The sequence below is a fragment of the Nothobranchius furzeri genome, chromosome 1 (genome assembly GCF_043380555.1).
Source record: "Nothobranchius furzeri strain GRZ-AD chromosome 1, NfurGRZ-RIMD1, whole genome shotgun sequence".
Lineage (NCBI taxonomy): Eukaryota > Metazoa > Chordata > Actinopteri > Cyprinodontiformes > Nothobranchiidae > Nothobranchius > Nothobranchius furzeri.
In genome coordinates this window covers 94409528-94432625 of record NC_091741.1, presented here as the reverse complement: position 1 = coordinate 94432625, position 23098 = coordinate 94409528, and the positions used below count along the sequence as shown (strand labels likewise).

The following is a 23098-nucleotide window of genomic DNA, read 5'->3' as shown; positions in this document are numbered from 1 at the left end:
TTTCTCCGTCTTCCAGAAAAAACTGTTTCCTAGACTTCCTACTTTCTAACGATCAGCCAAAGGGATCTTCACATGCGCAGCGCTCCAGCAGCAATGAGTTAAAATCACCTGCGCCCAGATTAACTCAGCTGAGGCAAAACACGTCAGAAAAGTACAGAATACCAGAGAACATGCGCTGATATGAACGATCGCAGGTGAATTATTTTGTTTTAGTGGAGCGATTTTGTGGATGTTACAGCGGCCGCGTGCAGGACGCCGCTGGAGTATTTGAGCCGGTACCGCTACGTCCTCTCTGCCCGCAAAGCTGAGTCCATAAATGACGTAATATATGCAGATACTGGATCTTTCTTTGGGTTTCCCGCAATTTGAATTTTTAAGAAACGCATCTTGATTCTGGGTTTAAAATGCATTGTAATTACTGCGTTACTGACAATTGTACCAAGTAAATATTACCAATTTTTTTCCCTGTAATGCCTTACATTACCACATTACAACAAAAAGCAATGTATTACAGCAATTAATTACTTCTGTACCGCATTACTCCCAACACTGTCAATTGCAAACGTATTGTGCAAACATTAACTTGTTCAAAATACTATGTAGCTCCCAATTGCTCATGTAGTGGGTAGTTAAGCTCAAATACGGCTCTGATGTGCGGCTGGACCAGAGATCGCTTGTGGTAGCAAAAAACTTCACATTCTGAATATTTTCTGCAATGCTCACTTTGCATTCAGCGTACATGCGTGGAATGGCTGTGTTCGAAAAATACTTGCGGCTGGAAAACTCGTAGCACGGATCCAATGTTTTTATCATGTTCTTAAATCCCGCTCCTACTGTTCGCACGAGACAAAAATCTTTAACCAAGTGGTACGTCACAGCATCTGTCACGCTGTTCCATCGTCTGCTGTCTCTGTCGTAAGGAGTGAGTTTTGTCAGCGTTTCTGTTAGCGTTTGCTGCCTGGAAGAAGCACTAGCCGCTGTAGCCGCAGGCTTTTTAGCTTTAGCTGCCATCTGGCTCTTATTGTATTGTTTGGGATGCCTTCTTTTCAAGTGATTAAACACGTTTGTGGTGTGGCCATCACTTGCCTTGACGCTCTCCTTACAAACTTTGCAAATGATGTTTCGCTGCTCTTTGTCATCTGGCGAAAAACCAAACCAGTTCCATATAATGGACGAGGCGTTCCTCTTCGGAACGAAAACCTCGTTGTCGCTCTCAGCCGCGGCCGAAGCCATGTTTGTTCACACACAGGTGAAAACAAGCGGGGCACTAATATATTACTATGACTCACTCTGATTGGTTAAGGGTCAAACAAAGGTGTGTCATTCGCCAGAGGTAAGTTCCCTTTTCATTCAGAGGCAGAATTTCAACAGCAGAGCTGTGAATCGTGATAAAAAGGTCTCTCAAAAATGACAGACCGTCAGATGTGTAGATCGTAAAACGGTCTAAAATCGTCATATCGCCCAGCCCTACCTCACGCTGCTGCCATTCTTGTCCACAGTCTTGTCGCCTCCCGTCTCCACCAGAGCACCTTCCTTTCACCACATCACCCCGGTTCTCCAGCTGCTTCACTGGCTTCCAGTTAAATTCACATCCACCTTCAAGATCCTCCTCCATACCTTCAAAGCCATCCACAACCTCTCCCCTCCATATTTCAGACCTTATAAGTACTACCACCCCGTCCCGTTCCCTCAGATCATCTTCCTCCCTCCATCTTGCTGTTCCTTCTGCTTGTCTCACTACCATGGGGAGCAGAGCTTTCAGCCGCTCTGCTCCCCATCTCTGGAATTCACTCACCCCAGACATCAGAAATATTGACAGTTTCACCCTTTTCAAATCCAGACTCAAGACACACCTGTTCAAAACTGCCTATGACCTCTGATTTTATTTGAATTTTTTTTAATGTTCTTTTCTTCATTGTGTTTTATTGTTGTTTTAAAGCATTTTACTGAATGTATTTTTCCTGTCAAGTGACCTTGGGTGTCTTGAAAGGCGCTTTTAAATAAAATGCATTATTATTATTATTATTATTATTATTATTATTATTATGTCCAAATATCAGGGAAACCTGCCGTCTGAAGCTCACCTGTGATGTGGCTCACTTCTAGTTCCTGAAAATGGTGCCCCGGTGATCCCCCCCCGAGAACAACTTACAGGCATTAATTTTTACTAGGAGTGAAGCATCCCTTTAAGATTTGAGGGTTCATTGTTGCATTTACTTAATAAACAATAATTTTCTGGGGTGGCCTGGCAAGCTTTGGGCTCTTTCATGCCCAGTCATAATCCGGCCTTGAAGGAGCGATCAGTGTTTCAGGTCCTGTATACATAGCTGAGTCTTTGTAAAGTCAGACTGAACCATGCCAACCTGTGCCACACTGAGTAATGAAATTGATAAAGGTATTTAAAAACATCAATCTGATAAAAACAGGAACAAACTGTGAGTATGAACAGAGGATCTATGGTTTTCAAGCCTGAGCTGTTCCAATGGGGCAGATAATGGGTAGCCTTCATGCACCAGCACCACCCCCAGGTGATTATGAGTGCTGTGTTTCTTTTTAGATCTTCATAAGGCTGCAGCTACATTTTATAAAGGATGGAAACAGTTTCATTCATATGCCACTAGTGGTGTCTAGCCAGTGTCCTTGGGCCTATGTAAGGATAAGTGGTGACCCTGTGGGAGCAAACTCCTGTCTGTAGCAGTGAGACAGATGGAGGAGTGGGCAGAGTAACAGCTGAGGTTGGCAAGGGAACTAGACTCCAGTGGATCACAACAAATGACCTTAAACCTCCTCTGCAGCAAGCAAAAACAAATAGTGACAAGGCAAGATGTGTTTTACCTGCCTTTTGCAATTAGAGAATTATTAAAGCCGGATTATTTGCAATCTGACGTTCTGATTGCGTTGACTTTGACACCACACGTCTGCTGCACCTTTCACTGCTGTATTAACATTTCCTTTGAGCGCTCCACTGTTGCTGTAAACCCAGAAACAACCCAGCTACCATCTGCTCAGATCGGCTTTTATATGCTGTGTGGAGGGATCAATATACGTCTTGGTTGGTAGCTCATGCTCAGAGAACACAGCAAAAACATAAAAAGAAATACATTTGTTCCCGACATCAAATGCAATGCCGATGTTAGAGTGAAAGAGAAGATTCAGCCGACTGAACAAGAAGATCAAAGTCACCCTGCTGAAGCTCACCTACAGATGAATCAGTAGCATTATGTAGAGCTTTTACCAGCAGACTTTTATACACGGTAGTTTTAGTAAATGTGTAATGTTTGTATTATCCGTTCAGCCATACTCTACCACAGAGTCAAGTACAGAAAGAACACAAGACAGTAGGGTCACATATCTGGAATGTGGCTGGTATAATACATATCTCCATACACTCCTCAAAAACATAACAGCAGCTAAATTTGCTTTGATACACAGATTAAATCTATGTCACCTATTGAGAATAAAAGTTTACAGCCTTGTGAAAAGGTGACCACACCCAAAGAGACCATTTTTTACATGTGTCCCTTCATTAAAAACTGCTCCATATCATAAAAAAGAACAAAAAAACAAACAAAGAAAAGAAAACTACACATGTACTGTATGTGTTAATACCCCGTGACTTGCTCCTTGTGCTCTATGTCTCAGCTTTTATCGAAGGTCTAGGTTTCTGACCATGCTTGTGTTTGTTGGACGTATGTTTACCTTGTGTTTTGGACTCAGAGTACTGTTGTGGCTTGGAATAAAGGACTTGATTTTATATCTAACGTCCTTTGAGTCCAGTGTTTGAGTCTTGTTGAATCTTCATTTAGTGTTTTCAGAAGCTTGTAGTATTATTTGTGTCACCAAGTGTTTTTTATTACAGCCAAAGCCATTATAATTTCATTTGTAGCATCATGAACGTTCACACCAAATGAAAGCAGGCAACACTAGCTGAAACAAACAACGGCCAGTGCATTCAGTGGTCTACAAGATTCTGAATGAAAACGTTCATAAAATCAGACCCAAAATTAACAAAATAAATACAAACATGAGATGTAGGGAAACATTAAAAAAAATTGCAAAACATGAGCACAAGGTCATGGTTCTTAACTGAATAAGGTACAAGCTCTTTGCTGGTTGGGAGCGAGTCTGCCAGTGGAGGCTTGGTGTCAGATGACAGGACATTATGGTGGAAACGTAGCTGAGCCAAGAGGCAAAGATCTTGATTTACAGTCCTATCTGCATTCTGACCCTCACACACGGTCATGGGATTTGGTTTGTGACCAAAAGAAGGCGATCCCAGATATAAACGGTTGAAATGAGCTTCCTCTGTGGGGTGGCAGGCCCAGCATAGAGATCAGGCGAGGAGCTCAGAGAAGAACTACATGAAAAGGACTCCACTGAGCAGGTTCAGGCATCTGACTAATGGCTCACTCACATCGAGTGCAGAAGAGATGTGATCCAGAATCAGCTTCTGGACTGACTGCCATCCACTTTGGCTGTGGTTCATGTGCTGAACGTCTCTGGATATCTGCTCCTCCAAGAGAACCAAACAACTAGAAATTTGGCATAATATGTTTGAATACATACCTGTAAAATCAAAGCAAACTATCAAACAATGTGAAATAAATTTCTTGTCATTAATAATAAAACAAAAGCTGGCATACATTATGTGACACAGGTTTTATTTTACCGGATACACCTCGCTGGACCACTTTTCACTTCCTGTCTGGCTCATGTCATTTCTTCAACTTCCTGACAATCTGCATGCAGCATCTGGGATAAAAAGACTCCATGCATAAACTTTCGGGAGCTCTGCATCTATACCCCCAAGGCACCACAGCCGGTGTGAATGTTCTTATTGGTTTAATGAATTTTGGTCTTTGTGGAAACCGTACAGAGTCCAGACTACATCTATACGCACTTGATGGGAATCTTGACTCACAGCGGGGAAGTCTGTTGTTGGTTTAGCGTCCAGAAAACAGCAGAGAACGTCTCAACTAATGGAGACTAACAGTTAGTACTAGCAACTCACCACACAGCACTCCTCCAGACTTGTGTTATTTGTGGAGACAACACATCAACGTTGCACAACCTTGTGCTTCTTGAAACAAGTAAATCTGACACCCCCCCCCCCCCCCGTGTGATATTTAACAAGGCCCCAATCAGCTAAAATTTAAAATTGCAAATAGAAACACCTGTAAAGGTTCCTGAGCCTTTAAATGGTCTCTCAGTCTAGTTAAATTACAGAAATGGATGTAATTTTGCACATCATTTTAATTTTTCCAGCTTCACATAATTGTGTGTTTTTAGCAGCATTTCTGTTGCTGGTAATCTAGTAACGGTTAAATAAATCCTTTAAGAAGACACTAGAAGAGGCACAAGCCTGATGGAGGACTTACATTTACTAACTTGGGTCAGACCCAACCACAGAAGAGCTGAAGCTGGGTGGTGAACACACACAGGTAGTTCTAATAACACCTGAGCTCCATGCCGTCTGAGACTGATGCATCAGTGTTACAGCGGGACTAAAGACATGATCAGAAACAGGTTACAGCTGGATGATCTAGGAAGGTAGAAGATCAGGACGTCTGAGCGGTGAACAGGTGAGCGGACCTTCGGGACGTCCCGCTGTCACGCTAAGAAGGGCACAGCTGCAGACCCGCAGATTTGCTGCTGCAGCAGCAAATCTGCGGGTCTGCAGCCGTAGATATTCATCACGTCTTCCTCGTTCTTCACGGGCCATGATGCGCTTGGATGAAAACATCTACCTCTTTAGCTCCTGATCAGCTGATGACAGCTTCAACACACCGCGCTGCTTAACGCACACATTTCCTTATCAGTAACAGAAACGGTCGTTTTGTTAAAAGAAGACGTAATTAATTAGTTTGCTCGTTACAGAAATAAATTTTTTTTTATTAACATGGTTATTTTAAATGGCGTTATTACCATCACTGCTCTGTTGTGTCTACAGCATGCTGAGACTGAGACAGTGAGGGTCTCCGCCCACCCGGCCAATCATCATCGTGTTTGTAAGTGCGTTACCGACACCTCTCTCTCCCCGGCTGCAGCTGAAGTGTGGCGGTCAGAAAGCCTCACACTGCTGCTCAAAGTTCGACAAGCACATAGTAACGCACAACCTTCCGTCCCCAGTAATGGTAATGGCGTTGCAACAGTGAGAAAAGTAATTAATTACATTATTCCGTTACCTAAAAAAGAACGCCGTTAGTAACGCTGTTATACTTAAACTGCGTTACTCCCAACACTGGGTATAAGTCTTGTGCTATCACATGAAAGTTGCAATTTTTCGCCAAGAAAAAAGATCGAACAAAGGCAATGGAAGAACTGCATTGCCGTTAGCCAATCAGAGGTGATACATTTGCATATGATGAACACTAATGAGTAAGGCTCCAAATCCTGTCTTTTTCCAACCCCCACCCCTACTCCTTCGGCAAACCTCTACTCCCTAAAACAAAAGTGCTAGAGCTTTTTTTCCACAAGAAATGACTCATAAGGCCTTCAGTCATACTAGCAACCGAGGCAGATTTGTTGAAAAAAATTGTGAATTAGACCTTTAATCTTATCCCTTACACCCCTATTATTGAGAATGACTGTGGACATGATGCACATTCATTCAACAATAAATAATAAAAATAAACATCAGAATTTTAAATAAGTGATGCAAAAACATTGTTGTTTTAAAAGTTTTGTTTGTAGCAGCAGTAGCTCAGGAGTTAGAGCGGGCTGTCCAGTAATCAGAGGGTTGCAGGATCGATCCCGGCTTCTGGCATAGATTACTGCTGTTGTGTCCTTGGGCAAGACACTTAACCCACGTTGCCTGCTGGTGGTGGTCGGAGGGACTGGTGGCGTCAGTGCTCGGCAGCCTCACCTCTGTCAGTGCATCCCAGGGCAGCTGTGGCTACTTTGTAGCTCATCACCACCAATGTGTGAATAGATGAATGATACACTGTAGTAAAGCACGTTGGAGTCCTCTGACTCCAAAAGGCACTTTACAACTGTAGGTAATTTATCATTCATTAATTATTTAAGTTCAAAGTTCAAACATGCTAGTTTCCCCCTCTCTGCATCTTTAAACAGCCTGGATGAGGAGAAGCAGAGCAAAAAAAAAGAGCCCATTTTACCGACAAATTTCATTTCTACAAACTTTGAAAATGTGTTCAAAGGAGAAAAACACATTAAACTCAAAGCTATAATTTCTTTAAGCAATTACAGGAGGCGGTAAATTAGTCTTTTCCTGTCTGACCCTTTTCCACCTCCTGTGTTCTCTCAGAGACAAGACAAAGTAGCTAGAAAATACGCCAGTACAGCACGGAGGATAAGACGGTCCCTGTGTGTCCTCTAATTCTGGACACACGCCAGGATGACTTGCAGTGATTGGATAATAAAGATAGCCCGCAAGGCCAAATAACCAACAAGCTCTGTCAGAAAATAGATACTGACCTCAAATTAATTGCTGCTGAGCGGGACACGGGTCAACGGGGCGTTTTAGAAATGTGTGTGTGCAGGGGTGTACGTATGCACCGGTCTCGCCCACACAGCCCTGTCGCACGCCATCTTTTGCTATCCCAATGCTTCTTTTCTGATAGCAACAAGTCTGGAAATTAAATAAACAATGGCTTCAGCAACTGTTTCCTGAAGGACACATTCTGACCTGTTATTAGAAAAACGAGCTTTGGTTCCAGGCTTTGATGAGCTAATTAAAAGGTGGGCTTTTCTTTTACCTGGGGGTGCTACGGAGGAAACAAGGAGATAGAAGTACAAACACATCAGGAAGAGATTAAAATCTTCTTCGCTCGCTGCTTTGTGAATGTTCCTCAGGGTCTGAACTGTTTGGCCTGAGAGTGGCTGTGAGGTGTAGGATGTCATAGAGGAATGACGGAGGGATGAAAGAACAGACAGCGCCTCTGGGAGGATGCAGTGATGGAGCCGATTCACCATGCAGAAAATTAATTATTGAAACCATCAACAAACCATATCATTGTGGATGTAAGTGAGGAATGGAGAAGATAAACAACCAGTTTCATCCCGACTGTCAGAGAAGAAAACCACAGTAGCTTACAGGAGAGAAAAATATCTGCAGGGAGACACTATTGACTATCGCGTACATGCTGACTATTCATCACTCACACATCGCCGTTATGCAGCAGCAGCAGCAGCAACAGCAACAGTGGCAGATCCAGACTCACACTTTTTTGGGAGAATTCCTGAAAGAGGATGCTTCGTAGAGCTTTGCTGGAAGCACGGATATTTTAATAGGACACCATGTCAGCAAATAATCAAGCAGTCTTTGAAGGCGGCTTCAAAGCGAAAGAAGCACAGATACATTTAAGGCCAACAAGCCGAGCGGAGGACATTCATTTCAGGTCGGAGTTGGTAATTGTCACGGTTTTGAACAAAGGTAGCCTGTGCTGCCTCGAGTGTGTTTAAAGTTTCAGTCATCATTATGGAGAACACAGAGAGACTGGCGAAAGCAGAAAATACAACTGGCTTGTGTAGGAAGAGCATGCACAAGAAAAAACAAACACAAAACAAGCCTGAAATGTCTAATGCAGCTACAGCACCAGTTTGTGTGAGGGATAAATAGTACAAATGATTTAAACTCAACCTGTGTTGGTGCTAGGCTAACTGACATCCATGCAGGCAGTACCCTGACTCACAGATAGGGACAGAGCTGAACTCCATAGGCTCAGGTGCATGCATCAGTCTCTTGCACAGGGTGGGGATGTGAAACCGACATCTTTAAAATTTGCTCTGACAAAATAGAAGATTATGGATCTAAATTGAAGGATTTATTTAAACTGGATTTTCAGTCAGAACAGGAGATGTTAGAAGATGATTTTTACAGCGCCGGTCTCGGCGCTGTAAAAATCATCATCAAAATCAAAAATCACGAGGCGCTTATTTTTATTTTGAGAGGCGCTATAGAAATGATACTTTCTTCTTCTACAGTAGATGTCAGGGGCATGGACTTCATAAAACACAAAAGTGAGATCATACACAATCATCAAGTCTAAAAGAAGAGAGATCTGCCAAGATAATGAATGAAATTTTAAAGCGAGATTTGCCCAAATATTAAATAAATTTTGCTTAGTGTTTTGTTGAATAGTGTAAACCTGATTAGCCATCCCACTGTCCTATCGGGTGATCCCTCCAGGAAAGGTGATCATTGAGCAGGGTGGATGGTTTATCACTTGAGGTCCATGTAGCAGGGGTGAGGTGGTGCTCACTCCTAACCCCTCGCACGTCATAAGTATATACTAGTTTACATGCCTCTGCACATGCACGGATTATACAAAGGGGCGTAGCATTCTAAAAGATGTGATCGGTTGCCCAAGTCCCTTTTTATCATGGCTGTGTTGACAGAGCTGGGGCTGAAACTTGCATGGAGCACAACAGCGTTGGCACATATATTAAGGAAACCCGCTTTCAAACGACAACAACTATCGTTAGCTTCGTAGCTAAGCTTTGCATCAAGCTGTACCTTTGTCTCCTCGCAGTTGCTGTTTTGATTCCACTGTTGCTTTCTTTCCTCTGATGATGTGATAAACATTTTATTAATAAATATTTAACATCTAATCTAAACAATATTTGTAATCAATTATATACATTCTAATCTATGTAAAAGCACACACACACACACACACACACACACACACACACACACACACACACACACACACACACACACACACACACACACACACACACACACACACACACACACACACACACACACTGAGGTTCTGTTTTGCTTCTGCACAGCAGGGACTTTTTCGGAGGCAGATGACACATGGAACCGAACCGGAACTGCTCCGAATCCCGCTGCTGCAGCACAGCTAATGTTTTAAAAAGGTAATCCAAGGAAGTTGTAAATAGCATTCGGCCACTTCTGCCTTTGATTTTGTTGTTTTGTACTTCGAGCAGTGACGCTAAACTAAAGGCTTGTTAGTTAAAAAGTTAGCTTAACAATTGAGTTGCCGGATCCTAGCAGACAGTTATCGAAACGCGTCCTTTCAAAATAAGACAGGCTCAAATTAAGTTCTGGTGCTGAGAACCTGTTCCCGGCCTCACAGACGATCACGTAAGCAACGTTACTTACGAAGCTAACAGCCCAGATGACGCCATCGGAGACCTGCGGCTTCGGGACTGCAAGGCAGCGGAGTGGATGGAACATCACCATGGCAACGCACCATAACAACGTTTCCGGCTTCAAGGATGACCACGTTTCTTTTAATGACCGTATTTAGGTTTCATTCAAGGTCAAAATTAAAACACAATCTTCTATTTTGAGATCATATGCCTCCTGGACACCTCCCTGGTGAGGTTTTCTGGGCATGCCCAATGACCCAGGACACGCTGGAGGGACTATGTCTCTCAGCTGGCCAATGAATGTCTTGGGATTCCCATGGAGGAGCTGGCCCAAGTGGCTAGGAAGAGGGAAGTCTGGGCCCCTCTGCTCGGCTGCCGCCCCCAAAACCTGACCCCGGATAAGCAAATGAAAATTATGAAATGGATGGATATCTGTAAGTCTGACTCCTGAGAAGTCATGAACCTCACCACACGTTACTCTGGTTTGGGAACCATTGTTGTTTCATGGCTGTGTTCTGAGGCTAAACCTTTATGAAATCCACTCGTCTGGCTGAGAAACAACCTCTCACATGACTGAGCTCTGGTTGCTTCTGTGTTGACGTGACACAGAACTGATGGTAGAGCTCAAACTTTTTCTTTGAACATTTGTCTGGATGCCACAAACGATCAGAAGAAAGACTCATTAGAGAAAATGTCTCCATCCCAGTCCTCAGCAGTCCAATAGCTGGACCTTTTGCAGAAAATCAGCTTGCCACAAACCAACACCAGGCCCTCCTCACAAAGTCTTCCCCTCACTTTGCACGCAGAAGCACTCACACCTGCCTCTGGTCGTTTCTGAGCTCTGCCCTGATGGAGTTCCGGTCCTGCAGCTAGACGCCCTTGCTGGACTTTTTTGTGTGTCCTGAAACTTTCGTCTGAAATGCAGTGGGAGTAAGTTTGACAAGTCATATTTTCAAAATGTCTGTCTGTATTTAATTAAATACTGAAATGTTGTGAAAAAAGATGCAGAATTACCAATTTTTTTTGTAAAAGAAGAGTAGAGAGCACAATGTGTTTCATTTTTAGTAACAGGGTCAGAAGTGAATGGTAGTTAACTCTAATGGATGTGAAAGTGTTCCCACTCATTAAAGTCTGTAACTCTTTATACATTTGTACAATGTCAAGTGGTCTCTATTTATTAAAAGTTAGCCAAACACCAAGATGCGTCTGCTGCTGCCAGCCGACGGGTCTGTGTCGCTCTAACCTTCAGTCGGTTTCAGGCGCGTCACCGTAAAAGACCAGAAGCTTCACCAACAGCACAAGTCTTTGGCTCACTGATCTGACCTTTTGTCTCACCCTTCAGCGCCAGCGATAATTACGTGTTTCTTTTACAGTGTGGGGAATTTATTACTCCTAAACGGAAGCATCTGTGTGTGTGTGTGTGTGTGTGTGTGTGTGTGTGTAATGCACCTCAGTCTGTTTCTCCTTTATTTTTGACATTGCTTGAAAAAAAAACATAATTATACCTGCTATAATTAATTTTTTCAGAAGGTGTAGACCCGTAAGCAGAACTTTATTCCCACTAAACGATTTACAGAAAAGACTAAAGAATAACTGAAATGTTTTTATCAATAACATGAAGCTGAATTAGAATTAAAGCATCAAACTACAAGCAAAAACTGAATAAACACGAGATGTTTTCCATCCTGCAGAAATCATTTGCATTTTCCATCTTTTTGATTATAAAAGTAAATGTATTTTATGTTTTGTTTAATCTCACACATGAACAGAGGAGATCATCTCCTCTCCTCGCTGCCACATTAGCACAATTAGCTTTAATATTCTACACACAGAAGCATTATGAGCAAAACCGCATCTTGCAAAGGTGAATGCTACTTCAGCTTCAGAACTAATCCCAAACTACACAAAGCCTTTGAAAACAGACCAAATAGATTTCCACTGAAGCTAACTTTGTTAGCAAAAAGGCCAATTTTGTTCCTTCTAAATGAATTATTGATGAGCTACACAATAAACCAGAAGCTTGTCTTTGCATTTTCTTTTCGTTGCACTTGATTTTAAACAAAAGTGTGATTGTTAAATAGCTCCTATCACTAGCGGACAGAGTGGATGTGAGATGCACATGTGCAGAAAACCTGCCACTTCTCAACTATTGATAATCCAGATGCTTCCTTGGCTCCTGATGAATTCTCCCAGCCCGCATTTGGTCTTTAAACATTCATGAGATCGTGTTATCAGCATGAGAAATGAAATGTCCTCAGTAGCTTAGTTACCGTGAACGGCTCCAACGTGACCACTAATGAGCCAGAGTTTTGTGCTGGCTCAGAGTTATTAACATTTATTTAGTTATTCAGACTACGTGAGTTGCTTTGTGTGGAATTCTCTCCCACCTGGCAGCTTTATAAAATATTAATAAACTCATTAAACTTGAATAAAGAGGAGAGTCACATCGTTCTAAAACACCACGACACTGATAATAACCGGCGTCTGTAGCCCGGTCAGATAAACAAACACCATTATGATCTGTTTTGGGAAAAGATAGGATCAGAAAAAAACATTTATTATTCTACAGTACAAACATTCCCTTGTAATCTATATTAATTGTCCACCACTTATTATCTGTGCAAATACCAAAAATATTAAATAACGTCCAGGCAATGCGTAAAACATTGATCAAACTCACCAGTCTGTCCTGTCTTCTTTGCAGAAACTGCGTGAGATTTAATTCCAGGGTCTTTATATCTGCCAGCTTCAGCCACTCGCTCTGAATGAAATCAACAGACACACAATTAAGCAGAATTAATTGTGCAAATTTCAATTTTTAAGTGGTTCCCCATAGCTCAACAGGTTGAGCTGGTGCTCTATGTCCAGAGGCTCTGAGACCCACAGGCAACCGTCTGAGCTTTGAGTCTCGACCTGAGCCTTTTATTAGATGCATTTGTCTGTTCTCTGTTCCCGTTTGCTGGAAAGGTAATGTTGAATAAAATCATTTATAAAAGGATGGAATCAGTAGTTTTGAGAGGGCTTGTTATGAGATTTATTCCGAGTCGTGCGAAGAAACTTGGGTTTCTTTTACATTTGTCTGTCAGTAAGAAATATAAAAGGTACAACAATCTAATTCTGCATGCTAACACTGGCTAAAGTAACCAAGACAAATCCCATGTTTGTAAAAACTTGGTAACGATTCTGATTCAGTAAATTAGCCAAACCAGTTCTTTTCTGCATATCTTTATCACCCACTGAGTGTGTGTGTGTGTGTGTGTGTGTGTGTGTGTGTGTGTGTGTGTGTGTGTGTGTGTGTGTGTGTGTGTGTGTGTGTGTGTGTGTGTGTGTGTGTGTGTGTGTGTGTGTGTGTGTGTGTAGACTTTATGCAACTCTAAGACAGGGATCACTAGACTTTTAAGCTGGGCGGACACTGTGCGACTTTTTCACTCGTAGCACTCAGCTTCAGCTCAAACTGTACGACTTCCTCGCAGAGCAGATCTCACGAGTCATGTGCTCACACTGTACGTCTGGTAGCAACACACTGGATCTACAAAATATGCTAAAAATAGCAGTTTTTACACAACACGTCAGACTTTTGGTCTTGTTTTGCCTGTTGTCCTTCGGGAGTGCTGCAGGAGGACACACAGGGATTTATGGGGGTTGGATGAGGAAAACGAAATAAAGTAAATCTGTGTTTTGTGATCAGTTTAATTTGACATGAACACGACAAACACGCTTTCTTGACAATCTTTGTCATTGCGTGTAAAAAACATTTAGAAATAAAAACGAACAACGTGTGTTATTAGGGAAATAGCGGGTGAGCGGAGTTGATACATGTTTGCGCATGCGCCGTGAGCGGTTCTGATACTTTTTGGGTCGCAGCCGCTCGCTGCGCCGCTTCATCACGAGGATGGAGCAACATTTCAAACACTCCAGAAGTCCGTGCGAGCTCACGATTGCTGATCGGTAGCTGGTCACGTGGTGTTAATCGCCTCTCGTAACCGCCTGTATACTACATGACGCTCAGCGCAAAACTCGCCCCGATCTCGTGGATTCTCGCACGACTGGAAAATCGGCTCAAAAAAGTAAAAGTCACACAGTGTACGCCCGGCTTTACATCTACATTAGACAGTGACCCTCAGTTCAATGCTTCCTGACATTTTAGCCAGCAGAATCATTTCCAGGTCACAGTAACTTTAGTGTTCACTGTGGTTTTATTCATGCATACACCGGATAATCCAAGCTACACCTATTCATAAGGTAAATTAGCAAGCTTCTGCTTTGGGTTGGTTGTTGCTACCCGATCCGTACCGGAAACCTGATCCGTATCACACATCTGCCAATCTTAAATCACTTCCTCTCTTTGCCAACATTGCAACAGTTATACTTGAATGACACGTGTAATAAGAAAAAGGCTTTTTATTTCTATCAATATCTTGTGTTGTGTCTCCTTTTTCAAATAAACTGGGCTGTAAAACATCTTCTCTACCTTTATCTGTTGTTCATGCTCTTGTTGTGTTCCACATTATTACAGCAAACTTGTGGAAATCATCAAGTGGTCCTGTGTAACTTTATCTGGGTATATACATATGAGTGCAACTGGTTCCCATAAGTATACTATATTTTCAAACAGTGGTTTTGCAACAATGTGAAAATGAACACTAGGGTGTAACAATAATTAAGTTATTTCAAGACAAAGTGGCAAACTAAGAAATCTAACACAGAAATAAAGAAGTAAATCGATTTTAGGTGATGAGCCAAATAGACTTTTGTGCAAGAATATATTACATTTCATATTGGAAAAACATTCATAGGATATGTTGTGCAAATTAAGAATATCTGCTGTATCACAATGACACATTTTTAGCTTTTAAATCAAAATATAACCTATTGTGTGAAAAAAATAAAAAATAAAAACTTGTAATAGGTCACCTGAAGACTCATCAGCCAGCTCAAGTTTACTGACAATTTACAGTAGAAGCATAAAAATACTCTACCACATTAACACTAAATTAAATTTAACACACACACACACACACACACACACACACACACACACACACACACACACACACACACACACACACACACACACACACACACACACACACACACACACACACACACACACACACACACACGCACACACACACAAACACAATTTGTAATGATTGGTGTTCAGCTTACAATAGGGCTCGCTAGCTCAGGCAGCAAGTGGCGGTATCCTCGTGCAAGGGGGAGTAAACATCAGCACATGCCCAACACGGATCAGGTAGACGTAGGTACGATCTCTACCATGTGACATTTTCTTAATTTTTTTCCCGTTTTTGTCTACATTGTATTGAGATCGTTCAATATTGCAAACACTTTAAGAGAAACTTATTATTGTTACCATCTTAACAGATACTCTGACCAGTCTGTAACTATCGTAAGACGCTTTGAGCGGAAGCTGACGCCTTTCGCACATTTGTGGTACGGATCGGGTTTCCGGTACAGCTCGGAAAGCGACATTGCTAAATAAGGATACTTGCTAGCTCTTCACTAGCAATAGCACAGTGGTGAAGCAACATTAACTAGTTATCAGAGTGACAAGTTTATCCATGAGTCTTTTTTCTCTAAAACCTTGTTAGAGTTGCTTCGTCACTGTGCTAGTAGAGAGTGTGCGTGTATCATCATTTTGTAACCCAAAACTAAAGTTGTTGACTTACCTTCGTAGGTATGAATTCAGATGGACATGCACAGTTTAAAACCTTTGTCTGTATTTGATTTTGGTGTCTTAGATGTGGCCTGGATTAGCCGGTGTACAAACTGATGGTATAAAATGGACAAACCCTCCGCATCGTCACCTCTAGGTTTCAGTCCAGTGGGTGGTTCCCACCATCTTGGCCGTGTCACGCTTCTCATCACTTGTGGAAAATACAAAAATGGAGCTGAGAGCGGGGTTGTTAGGGTGGGGGCAGATGACTGACACCCTTCACCATCGGTCGAAGTTACTACAAGCTAACTCAGCTAACCAAAACTAATGGAGGTTGGTGAGCGCTTAGACAGAAACGTGACTCTGCTACATTCTGCCTTCTAGGCTGTAACACTTTTAACAATGGATCCAGCCCCAAGTGGATGAGGGGGGAACTGCACGTTTTGTTAGTTCTGAGTTGGTTTCACTTTAGGCAGGCGGAGTTTGACCCTTGGGTGTAGATTATTATTCGTTACCCTTGGCAGGTCCATCAGCAATCTCGTGAATTTTCCCATAAAAAGCATTGATGTTACTTATACCTGGATGTGACTCAGCTGGCTAAAGCATCAAACAGAGGCTCAGTGAACCCTATTGGTTACCCTTTTGAGCAAATCAAATTCAATATGTTACAGTTAGATGACATTAGCAAAAACAAAAAGGATTAGAACACAAACGATTTTACAGATTTTGAGATGACAATTTGTTTGGTAGAGACAGAAAATCACTGCTTAACATTCTCAGACGCTGAGGTAGAGCCCGTGTCCGGCCGGCCTGAGGGGGTGGAGCCCCAGCCGATGCGGTCCGAAAAGGTTTTCAGGATCCGCTGGCCCACCCGAGCCCGACTTTTTCTTTAACCTTTCATAATGTTTTAGCGTGATAGAATGCTCAGCATTCTAATTATCTGTGGGAAGCGTTCTGCAGTAAAAAAAAAAGAAAGAAAAGGTAGAAAAACAGCATTCAATGCAGCTTTTTTATCTAACAGAGCATGTTTTTCGAGCGGCAGATGAAATTTACGAACACTATATTAATTGGATGCGTTTGTAAATTTAATCTGCTCAGAAAATGCGCTCTTGTGCAATTAGAAAAAAAAGCAGCATTCTAATTTTTTCACTGCAGAGCGCATTTTCAGAGTGGCAGATTAAATAAACGCCCCCAGTTAATATAGCGTTTGTAAATGTAATCTGCCGCTCTGAAAATGCGCTCTCCAGTTAAAGAAAAAAAACACAACAATGTACGCTGTATTTTTTTTAACTGCAGAGTGAATTTATTCACAGATAAATAGAATGCTGCCGTTCTCATGAGAATAAACTAATGGTTTCTGACACATCAAAGTGGACATAAAATGGCATATTAGAATAGGGGCACATGTTTCAATCAGCAGTTTGAGAATTCGTTTATATAGGCGCATTTATAAACCACACAGACCTTAACTGAGCTAACGGGTGCCGATGCGTGAGAAGCAGGCAGGTGCTGCTGCGTTCAAGTGTTTCAGTTTTTTTAAAAGGATTCGATTAAAAATAAAGGCACCCGGCCTGGCCTGTGTCCGAGGTAATTACACAGTCGTTGGCCCGAAGCCCGGCCCTTGGGCCGTCGGGCTGGGCCGAACCGAGGGCCTAGGGCTTCAGTGCAGGCCTCTACGCTGAAGTAATCCCAGTTCAAAAACGCCACCACAGTTAACTGAACAAACAAAATGTCTCTTAACTATCAAATATAGATTTAACAATATAATCATAGAAAAGCTAACTTAGGGCACCAACATAATTCAGTGTGCAAAAATCTGTCATGGTTTGTAGATCTGCTCCAAGATGATCCGTTGCCTCCACCCTTTCTACAAGCACCTCTGCTGGATACTGTTTTCAAACTAACTATTGCAATCAAACTTAATATATTTTTAGTTTTTTTAACCACCAGACAGATAATCCATAAAGTAAACTGATACAAACATCAAATGTTCTAATTCAAAAGGATGACTCGTTTCTTTAAACCAGTCGCTGCAGTTTCCTGATGTGTGGAGGCAAACCCAGAGCTGCCAAGCCTCAGGGAGCAAGAAGTCTACGAGACTGTGACATTAAGACCCAAAGACGATTAACTCACTAAACTCATCCATCTCATGTAAGTAAGGCCTTTTGAACAAGAACTGGACTACACATAGAGGAAAGAGAAAAAAAAGTGTGTGTGAAGCAAAAGTTCACCCAACTTTTGCCAATGTGGCCTCTCTTTTCATTATGATCCTCTTTCCTTTCTCTTCCTTCTGCCAGATTCCTCTTCTCCTCATTACTGAATGACTCTCTTATCTCTGAGTTATCCTCTCTACAGGCAATATCTCTCAAGTGCTCTCTGTGGGCCTTGTGTCTATATATCTTTGGATCTCCCTGTGCCTTCATCCCCCAGGGACTCACTGATGCCACTGTCACTTTCTCAAGCTGGCATATAGCTTCAAGGTTCCAGCTACGATCCAGTGTCACTGCCCGTCTCCTCATGTGTAAAGTTTATTTCTCTTAATTTACGATGATCATCAAAGGCTGCATTGTAAAAAAAATAAAAGCAGAACAACAACAAACATGCAATGTGTCCAGTTTGTAATTTAGCTGTGTGTGTAAATCCTCATGACGGCAGCTTGTTCAGCGCTGTTCACACACTGCAGTTTATTGATTCACCGCTTTATTTAGTTGTGAGTTTGTTTTGGACCTGTCTTTGAAAATTTACGGTGTGGGATATCAACAATTCTCCGGTCCGCTAACGTTTGCCCGCCCTCGACTACCTTGTTCGGCCTGTTGCTCACTGACATCACAGGTAAAATTTAACTTAATCCATTCCTTAAATTAGGCTGCACAGTGGAACAGTTGGTAGCTCTGTTGCCATGCACAAAGTTACCAGTTCAAATCCCCCCCTGCATTAGCATGTTTTCCTCATGCATGAGTGGATTTTTCCGGGTACTTTGGGTTACTTCCAAAGACCTAAAAACATGCATGTCATGTTAAAGCCATAAATTGCAACCTTTTCATTTTTAAAAAAAAATAATTTTCTTGAGGCAGTATGTGCTAAAATGACCCTTTACAGAGTTATGGAAAAGCCACTCAGACCCCCACCACACCCTGTGGCCAGAATATCGCATTTTCAACTTCAGACTGGCGGGCCGCCACCTGTTGGACTTGAACAAAAAGACTTGGACGGTCTGGTTACAGAACCTTTCCTGCAGGCTGTAGATCATGAACACAGCTGATTTGTTTAATTTAGTGATGAATCACTCCTGCAGACACCTATTAAGGCTGAGGAGACATGTATGCAGCCAGATGAAGGTGTTAAAAAGACAAATGCACAGTAAGGAGATAGGTTTCATTTTCGGTTTGACCACAGAGAATTAATAACGGACACTAAGAGATGCTAAAGTCGTCAATTGTATTTTTTACTGAGGCGGGCCTGGGATCGAGCCCCCGCACCGTGAGAGTAAACATCACGGCTCTAAAACTGATCTTCACCCATGTGCATCACATGTCATGTGATCAGGAAGCAGAAAATCCATGAATTAGGAGATTGTTTTGGGACGCTGCTGTGAAAAATGCGAGGCGCTAACTGGAAAAGCTTCTGCAACTCACACTTCAACAACAGATTGTGAAAGAATGGATAAAGCTAGAAACGTGTTGACTCTTCCTGATGGTAGAAGTGAGTCTACTTTTTCTTCTGGCAGTTTTGGTGTTTACATGGTGACAAATGTTCAGAAACGCTGGCAGTCAAGGGGGCTTTCTGACCAGAAAACGGCTAGCAGTTAATGAGTTAAATGGAGACTCGAGGTTGTCCCTAGCTGTGAGTGAGAGTGTGACTGCTTGATGGACTGGAGACCTGTCTAGAGTGTCCCCACCTTTCGCCCAGCGACCACTAGAGATGGGCACCAACTCCCTGAGAGCCTGCTGAAGATGGAGCAGTTTCAGTAAAAAGATGGATGCTCATTAAATTAAAAACAATGAGACAGTCTGCGTTTCTTCCTGCAGGCATCATTTATTGCCACTTCTGTGCGTATTTGACTGGGTAATTTACTCTTTGTGCTTGGTATCACCGTAGCATGTATGTGTAGCTTTCAGAAGATAATCCCATTTATGTGCTCAGACTATAAGCTCTGACCCTCCTGAAAAAGCCAGATAAGGGCAGAGCTGAGGGTCGAGGAAACCGAAGCGCTTTTTATGATGCGGCCAACAAGCCATTAACATCGGAGCGGTAAACAATGTTTAAAAGAACGCCCAGGGAGCGAGCTGCAAACCCTGAAATGAAATATTTATTTCTGCTCCACCTCACACAGACCTGAGGTGTTCGCAGTTGTTTGTAGTCCTATCAGTCTCCCTCCTAATCAGTTTCCCCCTCTTTCTAATTCTCTAGCTCCTCCGGGCGCAGATCAAACATAGTTTTATGAGACTGAATTAAGAGGCGGTGGCGGAGGCGGGGGAGATTAAAGGTGGACCGATGAGAAATGTGAGCAAACAGACAGCATATCTGCAGAGAGACAAAGGCTTAGTGAATTGAAGAAAAAGCTGATGAAATACATAAAACAATGACAAACGCTCTGATGGGAAAACACAATGTCTACTCCAATCAGGCTGATTGGCAATTTGCAGGCTCCAGATTTCCGAGGCTTTGTCTGCTGCTATTGCTGATTCGGAAGAAGCAGAACGTTTCACAAATAACTTTGATCACTGCTGCCAAAAAGGTTCCCATAACAACTGCTCATTCTCTGTATGATCTTTCAGGACAAAGACTAGCAGAAAACCCCTGAAAATGGTCATCTTAACGTGTTTCATTTCCTCTTTGTCTCCATCTGAATTATGCCCGAAGCTTGTGTCACAATGCCAGACTGACTCTCTGGCGTCTTCTGGACCAGCTGTGATAATGGGCGTATTTGCAATCCTTGCTTTGACCCCACCCCCCTTTTCCTCTCGATAATGCATTGCAATCACAGGCTAACACTCCTGCTGGGCATGCCCATACACAAGAGCTCCAGACTCAAAATGCCGGTTCATGCTGACAGCAGAACTGTTATCTGCTTCCTCCTCTTCCTCTCACGCTCAAAAGCCTGCTCAGCTCAGCTCTCAAAGCAACACGATGGGACTGGACAGAAATTAATAGGAATGAATAAAATGTTTGACTTTGGAAGACGGCTAAGCTGACCTGCAGGACATAAAAGATTTTAGCTTTAAATAGATGGGACAAACCATGAGGGTGTTAGAGATAAACAGGATAAATCCTGTTACATAAACAGGATAAAATGTAAATGAATCTAAAATTCAGATCCTTCAGATTCTCAAGGACTAAACGTATAAATGTGATTGAAAGGGACAGGTAGAAGGATCTGTCTGTCTCTTAAGTATACCTCTCATCCAGGGTTCATAACCTGTAAAACTGATATGTGATGTAAATGAAGCACACCGGCACCAGGCTGCTGAGGCTATAACCACCCTGGTGGCAGCCAATAGACCCTGCAACCTAAAGGGGACATATTTGACCTTTTTAAACAAGTTATTATATAGTTTTTAAAATCCATGTTCATAAAGTGTTTTGCATTAAAAATCCCTCTCACATTGAACAGTTTCATCAGCTCTATTCGTGTCAGTTTTAGTACCTTTCAGAATGAGTCGTTTCAAAGCCACGCCCACTGATCTCCTGCTAAGTCTACATATATTTATGCTCTCGATTTACCTTGGAAGTCCAAACTCGGTGTTCCGGTTCCAATATGGCGAATAGGGTTGCAAGGATTAACCGGTTTGACTATTAACCTTGGTGTAAAATGCTGCAGTTTCCCACTGTAAAAACGTCTTGAACGCCGCAAATAGGAAAAAAAATAGCAAACCAAAGTGAAAGTGAAAGTGAACGAACATGAACACATGCAGCAGAACCAGTGTCAGCAACCACCGGGACTTCTCAGTTTCCGCCTAGGAAGCACTTCAAGTTTTTCTACGTGCAACAGCTCTGGTAGAAATTCCTGCTGTCAGCATGCCAACTGCATGCTCCCTCAAAGGTTGGGACATCTGTGGCATTGTGCTGTTTAATCAAACTGCACATGTCAGGGTGGCCTTTTATTGTGGGCAGTCTAAGGCACACCTGTACATTATTCATGCGGTCTAATCAGCCCCTTGATATGCCACACCTGTGAGGTGGGATGGATTATCTTGGTAAAGGAAAAGTGCTCACTAACACACATGCAGACAGATTTCAGAACAGTAATTGAGTCATGGGTGTTTTATGCATGTCGAAAAAGTTTCAGATGTTTGAGTTCAGCTCATGAAAAATGGGAGCAAAAACAAAAGTGTTGTGTTTATATTTTTGTTCAGTTTATGTTAATACAGATGTGAAATCAATTCATGTAAAATAATCATGATTATCGTGAAACCGTGATTATTTCTCAGAATATAATTGCACCACCAAAATGTTTGTTGCAACCGTTGCAACCCTAATGACGACGCCATTAAAAGCTGTTGTTTTCTCAGCTCTCTACAAAAACAGATAACTATTAAACACATATGCTGCACATCTGCAGTTTAGAGTTGCAACCAACTTACATGACATTGATTTTAAGTGTGTCGTCCAAAATAAACACATTTCACCCTAAACAAATTGTTGTTTATACTGAGAGTTGTCATATTGGATGTTGAGGTTGACTTTCCAACTGGGAGCTTCAAATTTAGGGGCCCTTCAGTGGATTTTTACTACTTGGAAGTTGGGATCTTCAAGTTCTAAGGACAAATCAAATGCATCATTATCACACATGAGAATGGCAGAAAACAGAGGCGCTATCCAGCCCTAACGTTTCAGCCACAAGTCAGACCCAAAACAAGATGAAGAGGAGCTTCTTTGTTTCATCATAGATTTTTTCTTTCACTCTTCATGGAGACTCGATAGCTGAGAGGTGGTATCCTCATCCTGACTTCATGATAAAGGAGCCATTCAAACAGCTCAGAAGCAATTCCTGACAATGACGAATAAAACTTGCATGAATGGTTAAATCTCATGGGCCGTTAACGTCAGTCTGTGTTTATTTGCAGCACTGCAGTATGTTTGTTATGATGTAATTTTCATTTGATGAACTCAATGTGCCAAAAACAATTAAAAATGACAATGGAGAAATGAGCAGATGAACAATATGAAGGTGTGGTGGGAAACTGGCCTAAAAGACTATAGAGAAAGGTGTGAACGTGAACAGAAAACAGAGAAAAAAAATGCAAAAAGCAAAAGGAGAAAACAGAAGAACAGATGTAAGGCTATGTTTCTACATAAATAGATTGACAGCTGAATTTAAGGCTGCAAGCAAAA

The 23098-nt window shown here is 42.1% G+C and overlaps 1 protein-coding gene across 1 annotated transcript in view; it reads right to left on the bottom strand.

The window, feature by feature from the left end:
• The window catches only part of spock1 (SPARC (osteonectin), cwcv and kazal like domains proteoglycan 1), a 202576-nt gene that overhangs the window by 66965 nt on the left and 112513 nt on the right, over positions 1-23098 (bottom strand). The window contains exon 6 of the mRNA XM_054739040.2: positions 12767-12847. Within this exon, the coding sequence (XP_054595015.2) occupies positions 12767-12847 (81 nt within the window). The remainder of the gene's footprint in view (positions 1-12766; positions 12848-23098) is intronic.